The sequence below is a fragment of the Anastrepha ludens genome, chromosome 5 (assembly GCF_028408465.1).
Source record: "Anastrepha ludens isolate Willacy chromosome 5, idAnaLude1.1, whole genome shotgun sequence".
Classification (NCBI taxonomy): Eukaryota; Metazoa; Arthropoda; class Insecta; order Diptera; family Tephritidae; genus Anastrepha; species Anastrepha ludens.
The window spans coordinates 112,360,940-112,385,054 of NC_071501.1; the positions used below are offsets into that span (position 1 = coordinate 112,360,940).

Here is a 24,115-nt window from a genome sequence, read left to right on the forward strand (position 1 = left end):
CAATACCGTAAACTTGTCTAACAAGAGGGAGCAGCAGTAAGAGTAGTAGGCCAGCGTTTGACTCTAGGGTGCGCGCTTTTCGATTTCTCTTTGGAAAATAAAAATGCAGATGCTATATTTTTACCAGGTTAGGTTAGATCAGATAGGTTGCTTGTCTAAGACAAGGCACTCGCTGGCTTGAAGGCCCATTGTGATAATAGCATTTGATTTTCCATCCCCCAACTAAGTTGCATCAACCACATCTTTTTGAGAAAGCAACTAATCCCTCCAGTGAGACATTTTGCAAATTTCCCAAGTCTTCAGAGTTATAATCGTCAAGATATTTGGCGCGGAACATTCACAGAGGTGGTGTTATATCGAGTAAATTTTTTTTCATCTCACCAACTCCTGCAGAAGTCATTGTGAGATCTACCAACTCGAATGGCTAGGTTGTCAATAGTGCAGTTATCTGTTATAACACCAGTGAGGACGCTGGTAGTTGGAAGCTTGGATCTGTTGAACCCAAGCACAAATTGTGTCCTTTTAAGATTCAGTTTTGGCCAGAGCACTTTGGAGACCCTGCAGTTAGAGACCACCTTCTATTGGTTTCCCCGATTTCACTCTAATCAATCATAGTGTGGAGTTCGTTTAGGGAAATGCTTATATCCTATCGCTCAAGGTCAAGCTCAGAACCTTTCCTTGCACACTCATACGCTCTTGAATTTCCCTCCACTCCAGAGTGTGCGGGGACCGAACAAAGTGAGGTTTTGTGCTGTTGGATAAGCGAAAGCGACCTTCTGTATTCTTTAAAACATCTTGCATTAATGCGCGCTGAGACCAGTACCCTGGTCGCTGCTTAACTATCAACAAAAATGGTAAGGTTTGCCGGCGGTAAGTCCATTAGACTTATCGTTGTTTGCTGTTTTGTCTATAGCGTAGATCTCAGCTTGGAAGACACTACATCTGTCTGAGAGTTTAAAGAACCAATTTAAGTATATTAATCCGAGTACACTCACGATATTTGTGGGTCGTCAAGGGAGGACTGGGTGCTTGTACTCTGCGAATGTTTCTTTTCAGACATTAGGCATCTTTCGAGTGTAGGGATAAGTTGAAGCAATGGACAGTATTAAGATAGAGTTGTAGTCTCCACTAATCGGAATGTCAAAATTTTAGGTAAGTATGCGCGTGAAGTGTTTCCACGGCGAAAATATTTTGCCCTTTCAGTTGATTCATTCGTAGTTATGTTAGTTAGGATTGTGTGCTTTTTGTGGGGTATGCAGCCGTAGCTGAATGGGTTGGTACGAGACTATTATTCGGAGGTGCGCAGGTTTGAAATTGCGGCTTTGAAACACCAATTAATAGAAAACGTGTTTTCTAATAACGGTCCCCACTCGATCGCCCCTTGGCAGTTGGTAAACCTCTGAGTGTATTTCTGCTACGGAAAAGCTCCTCATAAAAAACCATCTGCCGTTTCGAGTCGACTTAGTAACTTTATTTGCGGAAAAACATCAAGACACACACCACAAGTAGGAAGAGAATCTCGGTCAAACATCCAAAAACGGTTTAAGTGGCAATTACATACAATATATATATATGGAGTAATTTTAGCTTGCCAACCAGTTCAGAGCTCTGTGAAAGCCCAACTGGTAGCAATTAGTTTGGACTACGAAGAATGACCGGAGACTTAAGTCTGATGCCAGGGGAAACAGAAGCACTCAGAGTTCGCTCCGCATTCTTTGTGAAGACGGGCCCTCGTGGAGTATAGTGTTAACATCAAGATGTTGATAGAGCCTTTTTAACTCTCCATTGCAACCAAGTGCCTAATTCAAAGTATGACAGAGGTTTAAATAGGCATCGAACCCCACTAAGGCAGATAGTAAGTCCATTCCACACTACCAATTGGTACCGTAAATGCTATTAGCGTTTTGAAGCACTAATTCACGCATTGCTTTGATACGCTGTGTTTTTGAGCAACGTGGGGTAAGACCAATTTCGGCTGGTACTCACGTAATGTGTACCGAATGCTGTAGATCTCTTCATCGGTTATCTTGAAACGAACATTAACACCGATAACAATGTCAGTATTGAAATCCGCTGGAGAATCTCTCTTGCCAACAAGTGCTATGTTGGACTAATCCGGCAGCATGCCCCTCCTCACGTATGACACAGAAGCGTGGAAGATGTCAATATCCTATGAGGTGTTCCTTGGGGTGTTTCAGAGGAAGGTTCTGCAGAAGATTTTTAGATCTTTTGCACGTTGGCGAGGGCGAGTATCGTAGGCAATGCAACAATGAGCTGTATGAGCTTTACGACGACATAGACATTGTGGAGCGAAAAAAAGATCCCGCTGGGACATGTCGTCCGAATGGATACAAACGTTCCTGCTCTGAAAGTATTCGATGTGGTAGCTGGTGGTAGCAGAGGAAGAGGAGTGCATCATCTACGTTGCAAAGATCTGGTGGGGACGGACTTAGCTTCACTCGGCCAGTGTCCAACTGGCGCCGGTCAGGACGAGAAAGAAACGACTGGCGCACTTAAACTCAGCCAAAATCGCGTAAGTTTTTATAGCGCCAATCAGGAAGAAGAAGAGATATATATGTAATATGCTTATGATTTTTCGAAAATGAGCCAGTGATTCTACCTATTAAATGGAATTTTATATAAATTAATAATAAAAAATAATAATAAAAAATAATAATAAAAAATTATAAAAAGTTACAAAAAGTTAAGTGTACAAAATTCTGAGATTTAAAGGAGGTGACCGTCTTGGGACCGATCGTGATAACAAATGTTAAAAAGAATTTTCGAGTTCGTCCTGCCAATAAACAATCCGATCACCTTATGTTGATGATTACTTTTTTATTAATATTGCCTGCTTTCAGCTTTGTTTCCCCATTTTTCCTGTTCTACGCCTTGTTTGGCCATTTCCTTTGACAAGCTTCGATTGAGTGCACAATTTGGCAGACTGCCCGACGTGCAGACGTTTCCTCAGCAAGCTATGTTACACCATCTAGCGCAACACCCTATCATGTACAGATTTTTTTTTTTGTTAGCCAAATACTTTTCCTCGAACGCTTTTTTCGATAACTGCAGGCGACCAAGGCGAGTGAAACAATAAAACTATAAAAGCGGCTTTGGGTTAATTTTATTTCATTTTATGGAATAATACAGCTTGTTGCAGTTTTTGTTTTTGTTATTGTAACTGTTGTAGTTTTTGTGCCTGCGCTGGTACTAAGTATCTCTGCGTTAGTTATCACCATTGTGGCTGCGGCGCTTTTATTGTGCTACGTATTTTTGTTTGTTCTTGTTGTTGGTGTGCATGCAACGACGTCGTGCCAACAGCAGCGTCATGCCAGTGGCAGGACAGGACCCCACTTATCCGTTGGACTGCATTTTGCAGCTTGTTTTGCAGTTCATATTTCCTTTTACGAGATATTTTTTGTTTATTGTTTTGTTTCTATTTAAATTGAAGGGTTGCCAGCGCTTTCACTCGCCTTCTGCCAGCTACTACAATTATTGGTATTGTTTTTGAAAGGTTTTTTTGTAATATAGCAAAATGCTTTCTTCACCCGAACTGCTCGCAACTTTTTTCGTAAAACACAAAAAAAAAAAACTACTGAAAAAATAGTGAAATAAGTTGTGAACAAATCGTTGACTAGAAATTTTGTCGTATTGCAAATGTTGTGACTTTTGACATGTTTTCCCTTGCTTACCTATTCGCCGCCTCTTACTTCCTCACTCTTATGCTCATGCCGCATTTACAATAGCGAACCAATTAAAATACTGTAATTTTTGATTACATTCATTTATTGTAATGCCTTACAATAACATTCGCTTTCAGCCCCTCCCACCCACTCGTCTTTCAAAGTGCTCCATAGATATGTTGTTGCCGAAGTCATTCAAATTTTCGCTTCTCAGTTGCATTGTTAAGCTGAAAGCGCTCGACTCAAAGCACTCTGTAAGGGGGTGGGAGGCTGGGATAAATGATTGTTGGCAGAAAATTAGTTTCAAGTCTTAGAGTATTGTTCTTTAAGTGATTATAATACTAATTGCCATGGCAAATGAGTTGCAAATGGAAATGGTTCATACAAAAGTTTTCCAATGAATAGTGAATCGAAGTTTGAGTAGCTCTAATGCGAGTATTGTTGTAGTGCTGCGCATAAAACAGAAAGTGTTCCAACTTAGTAAATTTCGTCAGCAAAGTAGTTTCGAATTAAATTCAGTGGCAGGCTGATACTTAGATGGGAAGAGTAAAATACGGCATGAGATAAAGACTAGCAGAAATTTAAAAGTAAGAAATTAGGTTGTTGTTGTTGAAGTGGTTAAGTAATATATTTCTACTGAAATAATCCCAATTAGCTACCGGCACCATTTTATTACCACGGTTCTCGTGTGATGATGTCTTTTTTTGGAAGTCAGATCCATTTTGTGAGATCCAAGTATAGCAGGAAATTCTTTATCTCGCTGTTTGAGATCTCATTAATTTGCTGTAAAAACGGCTTACGAAAGAGCGAAGTCGTGCCTTAGCTAGCCCTGGACATTCACACAAATAGTGGAAAAGACTTTACTTCACCCCTTCCGCTTGCCAACTTCTGCTGATGGGATTGAAAGGAAGTCTGAGTATGACTGCTTGACCCCTACCTTCCAATGACCTGTAAGGGTTGTAGTGATGCGTGAAATGTTTGGTCGAGCGCATCCTAACAGGTAATGCGTCCTAAGGATTTTGTATGCCGGCCATGTGTTTTTGTTTTTGTAATGCATGTAGTTAACTGCTTCCAAAGATAGTGTGACGCAATGGATGCTTTTATTGTGTTTAGTAGGGTGGCGACTGCCACCGCCTCTGCTATGTCTCGTGTCGAACCTTTTCTTGCTAGCTCATCTGCTAACTCATTACCTCGTATGTTTCTATGACCGGAAACCCATATCAATGTAATTTCAAGCCAATGCTTAAGGAATTATAGTTCCTATCTACACTGTAAGACTAGTTTGGATGAGATGGAATTGGAATCTAAGGCTTTGATAGTTGCTTGATTGTCTGAAAAGCTAGCTACTCTTGCACCAACTGCCTTGTAGAGTTTTAGTGATTTACATGCTTCTCTGATCGGTAATAGTTCTGCCTGGAACACCCTATCATACTCAGGAAGTCGAATTGACTGAAATAGATTGAGCGGCTCCGAAAGGAAGCCAGCTTCCACATCACAATTCATCTTAGAACCGTCAGTGTACCTAGATTTCCATATCGTTTCTTCCAATGACCTTCCCTTTGCTCCATTCAGTTGTCGGTGAAAAACGTACCGTGGAGTCTTTCTTGAATTTAAGGTCGGGGACTGTGTAGTCTGATCTGTTTTTGAGCAGTAAGGGTCCCTGTAGGAGGATCTTGTTGTCTTGCTTCCTATGTCTCTGAGTCTCACCGCGCTGCAAATAGCGATTGTTTTTATGTGTAAGTCTAATGGGAATGGATGTGTTAGTACATTGAGAGCTTCAGTAGGACTGGTGCTAAGCGCTCCTGTAGTTAAGATACATGATGTTCTTTGTTTGTTCTTTTTTACTGTGGGCCACCAGACTTGTGCCGCATATGTTACAATGGCTGTGTAGGACCAATAGGATAGTTTTGGTTGGAGACCCAACATTACCCAACATACTCTTACACGTGTAAAGTGCTATATTCGCCTTCTTTACCTTGTACTCTATGTTGGATCTCCAGCTGAGTTTGGGATCTAAGATAACACCTAAGAAATTAGGTAATGCACAATAAAAATCGAAACGCTTCTTAGAACTTTTAGTATTTCTTTCTTAAGACTAAGACTTGAAATAAATGTAACTAATGCGGTCGAGCCAACCAATAAATAAAAATAACAAAAACCATTGAAAATGGATGGGCTACCGCAAACCATACGGGGCAGCCATTTGAGCGAGGTTATTGGTATGCTAAAATTTATTTGAAGGCCTACTCTTGCCAATAAAGCTAAATTAAAGTGAGATAATTGATAGTGCTTTTTAGAGCATTTTCAAAGAGAAAAAAGGCATAGCCGAATAATTCGTTGAATGGACGACCGCACCTTACCTCGTTTTTGTCGGCTTTCAATAACCGTTCGACACATTGCTCTACGTAAAGAAGCTGCAAGAAAGTTTCAAAAAACTTTGTGACCAAGCTGATATTAGCTCTAATGTCACTGCTTACTAAATGGTATTATCCAAAGCGACAAGCGTACACACATCCCAAATTACTTCCCCAGTAAAGTTGCGCAGAATTGTTACTACTCTCTTCGGTGAAAAATCTGAAAAGATTTTGCCATTCTGCATGCAGCACGAAGCAGGTGCATCCCTGGTGTCACCGAACAAGAACTTTAAGCGGCGTGTAATAAAATAAAGTCTAAGAAAGCTCCATGTCTGGATGGTATACCAAATAGAGAGCTGAAATTAACGATTTTTAAACGTCCAAAGATATTTCTACCAGTATTCTAGCCTGCCTTAACGAAGGTTCTTTTCCAAAGAGGTGGAAGAAGCAAACACTTGTGCTTTTACCCAAGGGTAACAAAAAGTTTGGCGAGCCCGAGTCTTAACGGCTAATATGCTTACTAGACAGAATGGGAAAGATTCTCGAGAGAACTATTTGCGACCGGTTGTTATCTTTCGCTGAATATATAAACATATCTTACATACATAGGCATTTTATCCACATACCAGTTTGCCTTCAGGAAATCTCGGTCAACAGTGGATGCTCTCAAATGCGTGGTAGATGTAGCAAAAGAAACCTTTGAAGGCAAGAAATGGCGCGGCGGGAGAAAAAAATACTGCGCTGTGTTAACGCTGGACGGTAGAAACGCTTTTAGCACAGCTATCTCGCAGCATATACTAGGAACCCTCGCAAAAAATAGGTCCACCTAGTTATATTATCAAAATAATTGGGAGCTGTCTCACGGAGCGTAAACTGAGGTTTAAACGCGATAAAGGCATGGAGAAGTATATCGTGTCTTCAGGGGTTTCTCAAAGATTAGTTTTGGGCTCATGGCTATAATTCATGCCCCCTAGAACTAAAGTTATTGGATTCGCGGATGGCATCGCGGTGCTAATGGTGGCAAAACATATCCACGAAATTGAGAGGCCAACGATTCAGTAAGCGGAACCAAGACGTGACTAAAGTGTATGAAGCTTGAATTAGCTGAGCATAAGATCGATATAGTCTTAATAACCAGCAGAAAGATAGCAGAAACGATGAGTGTAAATGTTGGGACTGTAACTATTAGTTCAAAACCCGCTATTAAAAACCTAAGAGTTATGATTGACAGTCGTTTAAACTTCAAAACGCACCTGGAATATGTTACATCGATTGTGCAGTCCTGTCTGTCGCGAATAATGCCAAAAAAACGGCGGTCCCAGCCGCAGCAAAATAATTCTATACAGTAGGGCTCTTTTGTATGCCGTACCGATCTGGGCTGATGCGCTCATGCACGCAGACTATCTGCATGTTGCAGGTCTAGTACCCCGCTATCTGAACAAAACGGAAGAGAGAGTGGTAGATTTTAGAGAGGTGTAGCTGTGAGGCTACAAGTCGTGCATATTCCTATGCCGGCACTCATGGGAGTTTCCTCTTCATAGGTGTCATCCCGGAAAAACCAGCTATTCAAAATGCTCATGCGTCTAAGACTGGAACCCTCAAGGTGCAATCTTTTCGCTTTCTTGGCATTATCATCTCGGTGTCAGTCTGCTCGAGCGAATACCTCAAAAACGCATTAGGAAAGCTATAGCAACATTTGGCTTCTTACGTCCAATCTGGAAAGCATCACACATTTCCCAACGCACAAAGCTGATGCTCTTTAATTCAAATGTTAAATCATCTTTACTCAATGCCGGTGAAACGGGCAAATCAGCGAACCCTAATACTCCTTGAGATTTGCATAAGAAAATGGGGTTGGATTGCCCACTCCCCTCGTAGACAATATGACGACCGAACAAGAGCTGAGTTCCAAACGCAGAAGTGGACGCGTGCTGTGAATTTAACCTGGAATGAAGCTAATATACTGGCGCAGAACAGATCTGAATGGAAGAAATTTATGGTGGACTTTTGTTCCGACCTACAGAAGAGCATTTTCGAAAAGAAAATAATGAACGGTCCACCCTTTATGTGATTTTCGAATAAATTCTATAGCAATTCGCGCAAAAATATCGCGCTCGATGACGATGGATTCGAAATTGGTCAGGGAATACTTGGCTTTACTTTCAATAGCATCCGAATTCTTGATGCAAGGCTCATCTGGGTCATAGCGAAATTGCAGAAAACAGCGAGACTGATGAGCTGGTCAGACAAAGGACCTGTGATTTAGTTGCCCCGCAAAAGGCGAGGATTGGGATACCCTTAACCAACTGTGGTCTGCTTCTGGTAGGGCGAGTTTCCCGTCAACTCAGCAAGCGTTGGGTTCGCACATAAACTTGTAATATCACGACATCTTTCGACCACGTGTGGGTGCGAGGCGTTCGAGGGATCTTCCGGGGTTGACAAAAGCTCAGCTGTCGAATTTCGTAGTGTCCCCACAGGACACTGTTCACGAGGTGTTTATGCTGCGAGACTTGGAATTACCGCGAGTCCTTCTTGCGTCAGTTGCATGAAAGTGGAATCATCTCAGGACCTTCTAATTAGGAGCCCTGTTCTTGCAGGGCAAAGATTTGAGTATCTTTGGTCTTATTTATTTGCTAGGCTTGCTGATATGGCAAACTGTGATATTAGCAACCTGATGCGGATAATCGAAAGCGGTTAACACAACCGCACAACCGTAACCTAGACTTCCATACTCCATAAATACTCACACGAGTGGTCCTTTAGACAAATGGGCCCTCCATTGATGGGAAAACATTTAAGACATTAAAATAAAAAATGGTTTAGCCTTAGTACTGACGGCTGCCGTAGCCAAATGGCTTGGTGCGTGACTGCCATTCGGAAGACGTAGGTTCGAATCCTCGCCAAACATCAAAATAAAGAATGACAACGGCAAACCTCCGAATGGGTTTCTGCCTCATAAAAAACAAAAACCATTTCCCGTTCGAAATCGGCTTAAACTGTAGGTCCCTCCATTTGTCGAACAACACCAAGACGCACCCCACATATATGAGGAGGAGCTCAGATAAATACCTGATAGAAGTGTATGCGCAAATTAATTTTATTTTATTTTAGTACTGAAATTTCAAGTGCTCAAACATTCAATGTTACAAAAATCATTTGAGTAAGATTTGTTTGCCTAATCTCGTTTTTAATTTTTTTTCTATTTTTTTGCCACTAACTCGCGCAAAGTATAACGCACATTAACTACTGCGTATTTGTTAGTCACATTCCGATTGAGGTCCCCATAAATTCGCATTGACCTTCTACGTAGATTGCATTTCTAAACAAATAAAGCAATCCCTTTGTCATTCTCCCGCAATATCCTTTAGACGAAATGCCGAAATGAGCAACATTTGACATTCATCCGAAGCTATACAGCACACAAACCACCACGCACACACACGCACATGCGCGTAGTTAAGTGAAGGCCATGTTTGCCAATTTAGCGCCGGAAATCTCGAGCCCATGAGAGGACCGCCATAACTGAGCAATCACAAAGCAATTCCAATTTTACATTCATTTCACTGCGAATTCAAATTTGACTGATGCAGCAGCCTGCAACTAGCCGCTTCAAGCCTGTTTGACCAACCGAACGTTTGCTTGCGTTAACTACCAACCCAACAGCTATCAGCCCAAAAGCGCTGTTGCATTGCACCAACGGGCTGCGCAGCGTCAAAATGAGATTACGAAATTTTGCCACAACTGCTGATTCGGCCATACAAAAACACACAACGCATCGAACGCCTGCTTATATGAATGGCTGAATAATCCTCATGTGCATTGTTCTTACACGTACGCCAAATGAGTGAATTTGGGGTGGTCGGTGAGGGTGGACACGGTTAGTGGATTACACTTGGAAAAGCTTATACTATGGTACTTACACTCGCTGCGGCTCGCGATGGCCGAGTGCGCTAATGGCGTCACTTGATAGCTATCCTCATCATTGCCCACGCCGCTAACGCTGCCAACACCTCCAAGAGCTGATGTGACATGATAACCATAACCATTCTGTGAGCCATAGACGGCGGCCGCAGATTTTTGCTGTTGCTGTTGATGCAGCTGCTCCTCGGTATCCTGCACAGCGGTGAGTGTTAGCTCCATCGCATGCGAGTCCAATGATTTGCTATCCAGACTACCGGTGGGATAATAGGGTGGTGGCGCTTGATTTGTTTGCGCGACAATGGATGGACGACCCGAGTCGAGGTCGTATTCTTTGGCGGGTGAGGTGGTGCTCTTCTTATTGGACGCGACGCGTCGACAGTGGCAAAAGAGCAATAGGAAAGCGACGAGCCCTAGGAATGCGATGGATGAGACGATTATGGCTATTACGGCGGATGTCGTTAGCGTTGACGTCTCGGGCATGTATGATTTGCCAACTGCGGTAGTGTGATAAAATTCGTCCAAATGACAGTGGCGTGGATTGATAAATGGCAACATGAAAGGGAAGATATGAAAAAAGACAGAAGCAAAGGGTTTAGCAAAGTAAGTACACAGTTTTTTTTTCAAGCTTAAAAATCCTTAAAAATGAGAAGTGAAAATGGGATGTGAAATTTGAATAAGTGGCAAGGAATGGGAGTTGAGGTGAGGATTTGATAGAGAGGCTTTAGAAAAGTAGCCGAGCAGAGCAGTACAAATAGGGAGAGGGATTTGTTTGAAAGGTACGAAAATGTAGCGACATAGTTTGCAAATAAATGAGTTATCGATGCGGGCAAAAAACAAAAAAAATTACAAAGCAGACATCTAGGAGACAAGTGGCGATGTATGTATGTGCAGCGAAAGTATGCGATTAGAGCATTAAAGAGAATTTGCGACAATCAAGGAATCATTGCAATAGCGGTAGAGTTCTAGAGTGGGCTCTTAAGGAAAATATATGAGAAAGGAGAGGGAGAACTTCATTGATGAAGGTAGCAATTGGTTTTGGTGTGGACCTAAGAAAGAAGTACAAAATCTCGCAATTCAATATGAGAACTGAATAAAGCGTTTGCGGATTATAAATTTTAGAATGTTTTTGTAGACGCACGGTCTTTATGCAACAATCAACCTCCATTCAGTAGGTTTGCAGGCAAAAAATACCGCTAGCAGCTCGACAATAAGACTAAGCAACCAAGCGAGCTTGGTAGGCTGAGGAGGGGTGCAGATGGACAAAACTGATGTTACCTGTCATGTCCGATCGACTGTCACAGTTCCTGCTGTCATTAAGCAGAAGGGACTGTAGGTAGCTGGTTGGACTGATGACGGGTCACTTTCGAAAGATGATGCAACGAACCCACTTGCAGAACCGCTAGACAATTATGACCGGTTCGCAATGCTAAACGCACAACAGGAGATAAGATAAGTTTTTTTATGAGGTTTGCAGTTCGACCTCATGGTTTTTTGTGCCCTCTACTCATCCAGACGCAGTTCCCTCATTAAATTCAGAATGGAGCTAGTTTCGATTGACCTTGTATGTGCCTTTCTTCTGGCTGCAGTAGGCCAAGACGTCTCAATCTTCTCGCTGCATTCGCGCTGCATTTCAGGAGAAGGCGCATTGGAGTCTCCCGAAATTGGTCGCAGAAACGACTAGAATCCGTAGATCAAATCTCGATCATATGCAAATGACTTCGCAGTCTGCAGTGGTCTGTGAGAATGCCCGTGAGCATTCTTCGTTTATCCTTAGAGAGGGTTATGAGTTTTTTTAAAGCTCTTTTGGTTGTACCCTCCTTGTAGGAATTTCGCCAGGCGTAGCCCCATAGTTTGGTGCCATCAAACCTCCCTTGGCTCTAGTTCTTCTTTCTTAAGCTTCTCCTAGATGGTGTATTGTTCCATAGCAAGAAAGCCCTCAGGCTGTATTAAAGACGAGGCTGCAGCCTCTCTCGCCAATGCGTCCGCTATTTCGTTCCCAGTTATACCTCTGTGCCCTAAGACCCAAATTAGGTGGACGCAATTGTGCGTTCCTAGTAGATTAAGTTTCTCGATACCCTTAAAACCCAGTGAATATTTGATCTTACAGGTCGATAGGGCCATGAGTGCCGCCTGACTGTCACTCAGAATGCCAATTGGCTCATTCTGAAAATGTCTGTCTAAGTTTATATCTGCACATAAACAGATGGCATACATCTCCGCCTGGAAGATGCTTCGAAAACTACTCATCAGCAAAGAGCGTTCAGTTCTGGGTCCGTAAGTATATGCCTTTTGGGATCTTCGAGCCATCTGTGTACCAGTGCAGGGTACACTCCTGCAGTTTCTTTTCAAATGCATGTATACTCCAGTTTAATTATTGTTCAGTTCAATTCTTAACTTCTTTTAAAATTTGATTACTTTAGTGATAGCATCTCTGAGTAAGTAGGAGCTGCAGGCTCAGCTCTTCCATGTCTTTAGATGATATCACTTTTCCTCTCCCGAAGCCTTCCTTCATAATATTCAGGAGGATACGCTTGGCTGATTGCTAAATAACTATGTGAAGCGATGCCAGCTCAAGCATCACCTCCATAGTAATTGTAGGGCCCTTGTGATGCACCCACATGCTAAGCGCTGAAGCTTGGTCGAGAGAGTGCCCGCACTGTTGAGAGAGTGCCCTCGAGGCCCAAGGGACTGCTGCATATGTCCCCATTGGTCTTATTATCATGATGAGCATGCATCTTAGGACTCTTGGGCTACAGCCTCAGAATTTCCCTGTTAGACGTTTGCAGATCATGAGAGCTTTTGTTGCATTTGCTAAGGATGCGTTGCACAGCCTTCCTGCTAAGCCAAAATAATCACAGATATGACTGTCATAATGGCACTCCGTCTTAGAGGCTAGGCGTGCAGGCATATGACTATTGCAGAAGCTGCCTAAATGAAGGAGAGGAAGAGACAACCTTGCAGCGTATGTGCCACTGTCTTGCTTTACTCAGTCAAGGGTCCGCCACTTTAAGTAGATAATTTTTAATTATTGAGAAGATCTTAGCGGTTTCCATGTGGCGGCAATAGCTGCTCTTTCGAAAAGAAGTAAAAAGGTAATTTAAAGAGGCGCTTGACAATACAAAAAGCATGCAATTCCTGAGAAATACAATTGGATGGTCGGCTGGGATAGTATATCCAATAGTTTTATAGTTACATAAGTCTGCCCCATACAACTTTTCGAAAAGCATTTTTTGAGTAAACAAGGAACCATAAGCGCAGTGGACTGAATGTTATGGAAAGGGTATGAAGAAACGAGCAAAACATAAAAGGTTGAAAGCTCTGGATTTCATTTATTTGCAGTTTTACAGCTCATTTCACTCAAGTGAATGAAGTGGAAAAATAAGGAAGCTACTAATGACTTTTCGTAGGAAGGAGCGCTGCCTGGAAATTATAAAAATGGTACTCAAAGAACAGAAAAGAAAATCAAAAAAAACCGGAAACCAGAATTTCCATTCATTTTCATCCGCCCGCATGTATACTCACTCTCCGCATTCGCATATTGTCCGCAATGGTCGTGATTCGTACGCAAACACAATTTCACACGCACCGTCGGCCCTTGCGCCGTCTCTGCCAGCGCCAATGTTATGTCCTCTGCATGGCCCAAAGTACGGCCAGACGCGCTGTAGTGTGTCGTTTGTGGAATGTGATTAATTACGGCTTCTTTGAATGTGGCCTCTGTGCCGGACGGCAGCAATGTCACCGTATCCACAATCTCCCAAGTGGCCAATGGCGTTTCGCGATTCACCAACGATTCGACAATAGCAATTAATGACAGACATGTCGCCGCCACATTGATACCCAAAACATGTGAGCTGGGATCGTAGGTGACATGAAGTGGTGGCGGGATTTTACTCACTTTTGTGGTGGCCAGCGCTTCGTTTGAGTAGCCCGAACTTCCTTTCGAATTGAGCGCATACACTTTGAACATATAACTTTGATATTGATCCAGGGGCATCACTTTGCAAGGATTTTCGCGATAACAGTCGAACTCCAGCCAATCGGCTGAACTGATGCCACCACCGCTGCTGCCAGCGCTGCTAAGGCTGCTCACTAGCGCTGAAGTGTAGGTGTGCGTGGCGCAGTCGGAAAGCGTTTGTTCGCGTGGTGTTGCCACACGCCGATAAGTGACAAGGAATTTTGTGCTAAGCATGCCACCATTGAAGCCCGGTATCCAGCTGAGTATGGCATAATTGTGTGATATTTCCATTGCCTTCAAAGCGGTTGGTTTTTCGGGTGCACCCTTCGGTTGCAATCTAATCTGCGTGCGTATCGTATCAAGTGGATTGACTGCGCGGCAAGTGTAGTCGCCATAGTCCGAGTGTAAGATGTGATTTATGCGTAGTATCGAGGTGTAGACATCGTTGTTGTCCGTGCGTGTTGCAATCTCATAATGACCATCTGAGGACATAGTCAAAGGCGAGGGATTATTGCCGAACTGCCATTGGAACTCTGGCTTTGGATAGGCCTGCACTTTGCAGATTACCTCCGCTGATTCGTGCACATCATAAGCCACTTTGTTGTACTGATGCAGCACGATCGGTTCGTGCTCAATGCGCAAATGCATGCTAGAGTTGGCCGAGTTCACTTCATTCTCATAGAGGCAAGTGTAGAGCCCACGATCAGCAGGCACCAATTGATTGCCATTCGGTCGTGCTTTACCACGAAATTTCAATATGCTCTGCACTGTTACCACACCACCCTGCCCCTGCGACGGCGTTGTGCGTATGTCATACAATTTTCGACCCGGCAGCACTTCGGTGCCATCTTTAATCCAGCGTATAATGGGCGTTGGCTTACCCTTCGCACTACAAGTGACTGCATAGTCTACATCGCCTACGCGCCGCGTCATGTGCTGCTGCAGCTTGGCCAAGAACTGCGGTGGCTGATGTACTTCTAGTATAATGGTAGCCATCTTACCGATTCCCAACTCATTCACGGCATGACAGTGGTATTTGCCCTCACTACCGAGATGCGCCTTTGGTATGGAGTACTGCGGACCTTGTGCCAATATCTTTTGCGTGTTACTAAACTCGCCATCCACGTCGCGAAACCAGCGATACTGCGGCACTGGCCAGCCTGGCGGGTTGGCTGAGCAGCTAAGGGTCACGCCATTGCCCACATGCACGATCGGCTTATTTGGCGTTATGTAGGCCTGTCCGGGACGGTGTCGCACCAGCAGCGCTACTGTGGAATTGCCAACACCTTCTATACGCTTGGAATTGAAGGGATTCATGAGATTCACGGCGCGACAAATATAGTTGCCGGCATGTTCGGCGCGCACAGATACCAAGGTGAGTAGCTCGCCAGTAAAACGAAAGTCTGGCGCACCTTCTTTCAACCATTCAATTGTGATGGGCGGTGGATTGGAGGTAACATTACAGCGTACTAATACCGTTTCACCTTCTTCGGCTTCATGTGTCTTTGATTCGATGACGACCATGGGTGGGAAGAGCACGTCTAGTACTATGTCCTTTTCACCAGATTTGCCCAATCCATTGTCAGCTGTGCAGGTATATTTGCCCGCATGATGTCGCCCCACGCGAAAGATGGTGTGGGTAGGCGTAGCGCTGACATATTGCCCGTTGCGAGACCAACGCACATTCGAGACTTTTGGTTTTGCGTCGACATTACACTCCAACTTGGCAATGTGATCTCGTTCGACACGGAGCGGGTTTTGCGGTCCAACTTCGACGCGTGGATAAACTGAAAGTAGACAAGAGGAAAGTTGAGAGATTAGTTGAGGGATATACCATTTTGGGTTGAAATGTTTTTAGATTAATTTTTTCTGGCAAAGATATGACATTTATGCGGCTAGGGCTTGAAAGTTTCATTGGAAACTAAATGTGGAAGAGACTTAGGTGGTAACATCGTAAAACTCTATTGAACAATTTTGTAGTATATATCTGATTGATTTAAAACATGAAGACTGATTATTCTAGCGAGCTCCATGCATTTTTGGATCTGGCTATGGGAATTTTTTTCTTTCATCTTCCTTACAATTTTCTGATTGAGTCTAGTTACGTTTGCTCAGTTAGGTCAAGATGGTTGTCGTTGTTATTGATGTTCAAGCTTAGAGGAGTAATTGACTATTTGATAGGCCACCTGAATTTAGTATCTCATTCCGAAAAGAATTTTTTCAAGTCGGAGCATCTAACCAACTGACGTATCCTTTACTTGGGTCATCCCTCACTCGATGCATTCACAAATTTTGAACCCTAATGCGGGACGTGCATAGAAGAGGTGTTTTATAGTTATTCTGCAGTTTCTTCATAGGAGAACCTATGAGCGGATCAATGTTTGTTGATAGTTCTTAAGAGGCGTTAAGGCGTTAAGAGGGTTTAAGAGGCTTTAGGGTCTTCTAAATTTTAATTTTGGTCAAAAGAGTTTGGCTATATTATAAGTAAATAATAAGAATTTCCAAAAATGTGTATGTCATGCTACGAAAAGGCTCACCCACATCGCACTTCCAGTGGTAAGTGGTGCACGTATGGTCTTCAAAGCAGCAAAAGTGAAATGAAAGTAATTTTTTTTGCGAGCTTATCGCATGACTGATGACTTTCAACTAGCGAACATCCTGCGCATACGACTCTACATCTTTGCTTGCAGTTACAATGCAAGTGAGAGCCGACTGCTGCGAGTGCGAGTGCATTTAACAGCGAACATCATACGCATGGCTTGCAGTTGTTGTGCAAGCATGAGTCGCCTGCTGGGCGAGCGAGCAGAGCAGTTAACAGTGAACATCATACGGATTGCTTGCAGTTTGCAGTTACAATGCAAGTGTGTGTCGACTGCTGTGAGAGCGACCAGAGTGTGAAGCTTACATTGAGCCAAGAATTTATAAATGGAAGTTCTCTCGCCAATGGGGCTCACTACGATATTTTTGCAAACTCTTATTCTTCATAAATAAATATTTTATAATTAACATAACTTCAAAAATCAATGGATTTCCTTTTTGGGACTTTCTGATATTACTGAGCAGTGGAAGGTGTTTTACACAAATGGAGAAAAAACAAAAAAATTCCCAAAAATTTTGAACAACAAAATAAAACAAAAAATCTTTTTTAGAAGTATTTGACTTTATAAAACTCCATAGCAAAATTTTCAACATCAAAATTATACAATTTTTTTTTTTAATTTTTTTCGGTTTACTAGTCAAGCCTATAAATAAACCAATTTTCAGGAAATTTTAAGGCCATACCCAAAATACGTCGATCACTTGATTTGGAATCACCCTACAAACTCTTAAGTATTTGGGTTACCTTAAGCCGCGCTATCTGATAAAGTCTGACGCGTTCTCAACTTCTGAAGGGAACTATTGGAAAGTCAAACATACATAGCAGTGGTGGTTAATTAGTTGGTTGGTTTAAGTGAGGATTCACCAAGAATTGAATTAGCACTTCCGCACCATTTTGCTGCCAAATTCTCGCCAACAAAATGTTCGGGTTATTCCCACACGACTATATCCAATCTGTGCGATTGAGAAACCTTATAAGGTTGTTTACATCTATACCAGTCAGTTCTCCGAGGCTTTCAAAAAACGGTTTGCTCCGGTTGATTAAAACTACGGCAGTACAAATAGTAAGGAATACCCATTTTGCCTGCCTTAATTTTGCCCTATGAGCCAGAAACCAGTTATCACTGCCGTGAGTCTTCTCAGGCATCCTCCATTTCATATGTATCAATGTAGACGTTTGTTAGTTGTTGTTTGTATTTTACCAATTGATGCTGAGTCTCTTCGCACTTCGCACAAGCCATTTTATTGCAAAGCTTGTGCAGCAGATTGTCGCTGCTCTATTCGATGGCCGCGTCCTATCAGTGTTCTAGATGATAGTGTCGTTGCTGCTTCCACTAACGCATCTGCTGCCTCTGGTTTAGAAATTCTCTCTATCAGCAAAAAGTGAAATATAGCGTTACAACAATGCAGTTGAACGATACTAAACAACAACAAATTCTGCAAGATTCCTTTACTGAGGTTGTTACTCTTAGAGAGCAAAATGCAAGTATTATTGCCAAGGTCAGCGCAATCCTTGATGATAACCAAAGGTTATTAAGAAGAACTGAATCGCTTCTAACTGAGCTACTCTCATTGCAGAGCAATCATTGCATAGCAAATTATTATCGTCGATCAATGTACTCGCAACTCAAATTAATATTTTGCGTACCGATGTTAGCAGCAGCAATAACATAAGCTCTGAATTCTCTGTCAACTGCACATCTTTATTTTTAACTTAGAGTGGTGGCTCTCCTACTCACGTGCCTTGTGTCTCAACTGTTACAAATATGTACTTATGCTGCTGCCGGTTCTGCTGCTGCTGTTACTGCCGCTTTAACCGCGTCCAGTGATACGAAGGATGCTTCGCGTAAAACTCCTCGCACCAATGTTCGCGCTGTTAAGAACAATAACAACAAATCATTATTTGACTCTCCATTTTCAAATTTTCAATTTTGTCAGGTTCCACCGTATCTGAGACAATTGAATCTCTTTCGTATGCTGCTGCTGCCTTAGTTAATACGTTTGCATCAAGAATGATAGAAAGAAGATTGCGCCCATCAAGAGTGCGTGACGTCACGTTTTTCCGAGTTGTGCAGTGTTGCCAACCATTTGCTCTTCACAATAAATTTAGTGCTTTTTTATACCCAAAATGCGACAATTTTGAAGTTTCCTGTTTGTTTCTTTTTTTTTAATTTAAAGCTCCCGAAACTTTAGGTTAAAAAAAAAATATATTATTAAACAAAAAAAGTTCACTCTGAGAAGATTTTAGCGCTAATGAAAATTTTTTGACTCTAATAAAATTTGATAATTTGAAAGTGCAAATTTAATTTTTGGCTCCATTTAGGGTTATGCAAGAATATTAAATCTTCTTCTCTCAACTCTTCTTAAAATTGAAAACCTTTTTACACTTTTTAAAAAGCGTTTAAATTTACTGAATGCGGATTAAAGCCATAGAAGTGTAATCGTTTCTTCCGGCCATCAATCCTTAGTGGGACATAGGACATCAAGAGGTGTATTTATTGAAAAAAAAAATCCACGAAATACCAGAAAATACTAAAGAAACCATACTGACATTTTTACAAAAAGAGTACCTTATGACTCCAAATATAGCAAAAAAGTCGTTTCCTTAACAAAAGAGTCTCGCTTAATTAAAAAAACTTATAAATCAAATTGTACATAAGCAAAACACATCTATTTAAAAAAACGCACATTCTAATTCTAACAATTTGTCACGCATACAAAGTTCTTTAAGTGATTCAATAAAAATTTGGTATTTTATTTTCTTTAAATGGGCATTTTAGTGCGTTTTTATATCCGAAGCTAGGCAACACTACAATGGCGAGAGAGAGATTTGACTGCTGAAAGCAGAATAATACCAACAACAACTGCAATCGCGGGCAATGCGATCAGATGATAAAAAAAGTAAAACTAAATAAAACTGAGTAAATTATTGAACTAATTTTTAAAAAAATGTATATTTTACAAAATTATAAACATTACTTTTCATTAGAACAGGCTAGAAAAATGTCATGAAGAGAGAACTAAAACTCCGAGACCCGATTTAACAAAAACAAATACTAAATCAAGTTACGAAAATGATAATCTCGCCATACTGGGGCTAAAACCACGTAATTCATTGTCAAATGAGCTGAGCGCAAAGTAACGGCACCGCGATAGGCGCCATCTCATTATTCTTTCCATCATGGCTTTTGATGGTTCTCTTGTTGAACCGCAGTGTAAAATAAGAGAAGTAAAAGCAAAAAGGCTGAACTTAATGTTGTTATTGGCTTGAATTGTAGCAAAGATTTGGATGTATTTTCTTCAATAAGATGGTTACATTTGTCTACTTTTAAATCCAGTGTAACTGAAGAAGATATATCGTCTTTCGTTTCTAAAAATGCTGAAATTGATGTGGATAATTTATCCTGCTTCAAGCTCATTAAGAAAGGAGCTGGCATATCATTACTCAAGAAAATATCTGACAGCGATCTCCCAGATCGCAGCTTAGCTGGTTTTGTAATGCGCTTTTGCACACATTGAGTATTATTGAGTGATCAGAGGATCTGAAATCTGAACCCCAAGCATTGGCGGTGTATAATAAAGGGTGTAACTACTGGGTGTTTGGCCGATCTCCTCCTCCAATTTGTGTGGTGCGTCTTGATGTTGTTCCAGGTACGTAATTCATTTTTATGGCATCGCTTTTGATCTAACTTAGATCACTGCTTATTAGCAAATCAAACCTGATGTACTCTAAGAATGTTTTACTAATTCATACGCCACGACTCTTTCTCAGAAATTTGCTACTTTCAGCAGAAAACAGACTTAAAATGTGGACTTGCGGTGCAAATTACTCTACGAGTGCCCTCATTGCACGAATACACACTTTTTGAAATTCACAACTCCTGCACGTAGCTGACATAGAATTTTTTGTGCTTGCTCTCTTTGCACCACCACAAATAAATCAGTTCGTTGTGACACATGTTAGCATTCCCAAACTACTAGATGGACGCCAGCAGCGTTGAATTTACCGAAGTCTGAAAATGACTGCAATAAATTTGAATGTTGATTTTTTGCAGCAGTGGCGAAAAACTGACTACCCGACTGCCTAACTACCCGAATACTGCTAGGCAGCCATCATTCAAGCACTCACTCTGGCGGGCAAATGTGCAATGGTATGCGTGCTTATATTTAATTTGCAACTACCTCGGCATTACTAGCACCTCCACCCACGCATCGTTGCACAAACTTGCCATATTTGCATCATTGCCACTTAGTAAATATGTTGCGCGCTGAAAAATGGTAAAATAGCTAGTTTGAAGTCAACAGGCCGCAGGAATTGTAACAGGATAAGCGGAAGCCGCAAGCATAAATAGCGACACTCACGCCGAACCCCGATAGGGTAGTGGTGTGGTGCTAGGAGGTAATGGTGATAGGAAGTTCCTGTACGCAGTACACAAAAAAAAAAAAACAAAAAAAAACTCTGCAATTCATTTATTAGTACGCAAGTGGCGCTGTTGTTCTTGTTGTTCTTGCTATTTTTACTACATCTACCACACACTAATAACGTTCAATGGGCGTGTGCAGGCATTACCGTCAACCGAAGGGTCGACGAGTCGATGGGAAATAAAGTTGTCGGCCCAAATGTGTTGACAACGAGTTGCGCGCTGACTTCTGCCACTGCTGCCGCTGTTGCCTTCCCATTTAACGTTGCTTGTCGCCGCTCAATTAATTGCACCTTTCTACAAACATGTTTTTTTTGTTGTTTTGTTTTTCTGTTTCATACGCGCATTCATTATTGTTTTAAATACACACAATATCCGCTGACGTCGATATATGGTCCTCCGTTCTCGTGCCAGGGTCGCGCGTCACTGATGCGGACGTCAGCCGCCAGCGGCATCACGTTGTACATACTTATGACGAAGCGAATCAACACGGCTGACTTACCAAGCGTCAATAAGTTGATGACCCAGTACAGTTTGACGGCAAGCCCCTCTACCCCATTGCTATGTACCCACTTTGAGTAAATTTAGCCTGATTTTTATGATCCGTGACGTTGGACATTTCCTGCTCAATGGGCGTGCACAATTAGACGCATAAATATGTATATGTTGTTGTTGTTGTTCTAGCAGTCGCTGTGCAACGCCCGGCGGCATCATTTAAATTAAGTGAAATTGTACGCAAATGTTGGTCATTAGCTGTGAGAAAACATATGCATTTACTTCACTTACATACATATACATGCGCGCGTATATGTATGGGTAACGTCAGAGCTAGAAAATTATATGCGACACTATGCTTGTACAACTACAACTACATACAGTGGAAAAAAGCGGATGCGAAAAGTGCCAACAGGGTTCGGCAAACTATGTTTATCGCTACGTAAGTGTTTATTTTGGTATCATAAGTCAATGGGTTGAAGAGGGCAGCATGCAAAGTTGGTGTGAGGATATGCGCTAATAGCCTGAAGTATTTGATTTCGAACTGCTTTGTCATTAGAGTCTTATACAATAGTTAAGCTAATTTATGTATTTATTTATAAACCACAACGAGGGTGAGCCAATAAGGCCCTGAAGAGGGAAAGGGGGAACACTCCAACAAAGTCAATCGAAGTGTTCTTGTAACTCATTTACATTTTATTTTTATTTATTTTATTTATTTATATTTTCTTACTTATTGTAATTATCTAAGAAATGTCGCTGTATATGTAAAAATTTAAGTAATTTCTAATACGTCTATGGAACGGACATTACAAAAATTTTAAAATAAATTTTTGACGACGGAAGTGCTTACGAGGTGTATTAAAAAAATAGGGTGAATTTTCATGTTTGTCAAAAAATATTTCTTTACTTATCAACTTTTATTTTATCTCCTCCTTTTTATTTATTAATTTAAGTCTATGAATTACAATCCTTACAGACTATCATATAAAAGTTGCTTAGACTAAACTACAGATATACATGTAATTAAAAACAACTATAATATAGAATTCAGGTGATTTAAAAATGCTACTCTTGAAAGCGAAAAATCGAGAACAACATAATTATGAACGGTCAAACAAGTAGGGTCAATCAATTAATCCAGTAGTAATATTATGAGTAAAAGACAGACACAGTATAGACCTACGAATTTCTAAGGACTTGGGACTTAAAAGCATCAGACAAGCAGAATATGACGGCATGGGATCAATAAAATACAGAGACCGAAGGGCATATTTGAGAAATATTTTTTGCACACGTTCGATTCTATTCTAGAATATTCTAAATTCTAACGATCTAACAAAAGATATATAGAGTAACTTAATAGTGTAGGGAGCAGAGAACTTAATGGCGTTCCGTCTGACGAAGCCCAACATCGAAAAAAATTTAGGAGTAATATAATTTATATGGCTATTAAAAGAGAATTTGTTGTCAAAGATAACCTCAAGGTCCTTAAACTCGCTAACACACTGCAGGGCACATGTCGAGATACTGTACTTAGTGCACAAAATGTTAGATGTTTTCGAATAAGATATTTGAAAGCACTTAGATAAGTTCAGCGAAAGTCGTGAATACTGGCACCACAAGTGAAGCCTATTCAAATCGGCTTGAAGTTTAGTGGCATCCTCTTGAATCTTGATCGCTGAGAAGATCTTAAGGTCAGCAGCATAAAGCAAAAATTTAGCATATGAGCAACAACTTTTGATGTCGTTAATAAATAACACAAATAGAAGCGGTTCCAAGATACTTCCTTGCGGAACACCAGAGGTGGCAGCAAAGGGGGCAGATGAAATACCATCAATTGTTATAACACAACGTCTATTGCTCAAATAAGAGTTTATCCATTGCAGAAATGCAGAATGAAAACCAAAACAAGCAAATTTTTTAACTAATATTCTATGAGAAACTTAGTCGAAGGCTTTCGAAAAGTCGGTGTAAGCCAGCCGAGAAAGAATCAATGCAGTATTCACTAAAAACAGCCAGATTAGATACTGTAGATCTGTTAGCAATAAACCCATGATGACTAGGGCAAATTAAAGATTTAACCGCAAAGCTCAGCTTTGCATAGACCGCGTGCTCAAAAATTTTGGAAATAGTTGACAGCTTGGAAATAGGCCTATAATTTCTAAAGTCATTTTCATTGCCACTCTTAAAAAAGGGATAGACCAAGGCCGGACAACTTTTTATCAAAACTGCTGAAAGTCCATCAGCATCAATTTGAGAGGATGAATTTAACTTAATTAAAGCTTTACTAATATCCTCATGAGAGAGGAAAAGGCCTCCAAAGTTCAGGGCACAAACTAAGTTAGAAAAGTCGGACGGAGGATCAAGTTCTTCGTCTTGGTCTTGGGCTTTGGTTTCGATGCCATAACCATACTCATATACCAATGATTCGTAACCAGATATGACCCTTTTAAGCAAATCTGGATCATCGTTGGCGTCGTTCAACAATTCCTTAGCGATGTAGTTGTCGATCAAAAGCTCAGTTCGGGAATTTTGGAACGAACTTCTCTGCCACACTCTTCATGCCCAAAATCTCCGAAAAGATTGCATAGCATGAGCCAACCGATATGTCAATATTTCAGCCTTTTTTGAGCACTTAATTCCATTTTTTACACAAAATTTGATGCAACTTCTTTAATCCGCTAT

At 41.4% G+C, this 24,115-nt stretch overlaps 1 protein-coding gene across 1 annotated transcript in view; it reads right to left on the reverse strand.

Annotated features, from left to right (window-relative positions):
• LOC128864847 (neural cell adhesion molecule 1) overlaps positions 1–24,115 on the reverse strand; it is a 154,868-nt gene that overhangs the window by 47,742 nt on the left and 83,011 nt on the right. Inside the window, exons 3-4 of the mRNA XM_054104606.1 lie at positions 13,481–15,700; positions 9,873–10,452 (exon numbers count right to left, since the gene is read on the reverse strand). Of these exons, the coding sequence (XP_053960581.1) occupies positions 9,873–10,452; positions 13,481–15,700 (2,800 nt within the window). The remainder of the gene's footprint in view (positions 1–9,872; positions 10,453–13,480; positions 15,701–24,115) is intronic.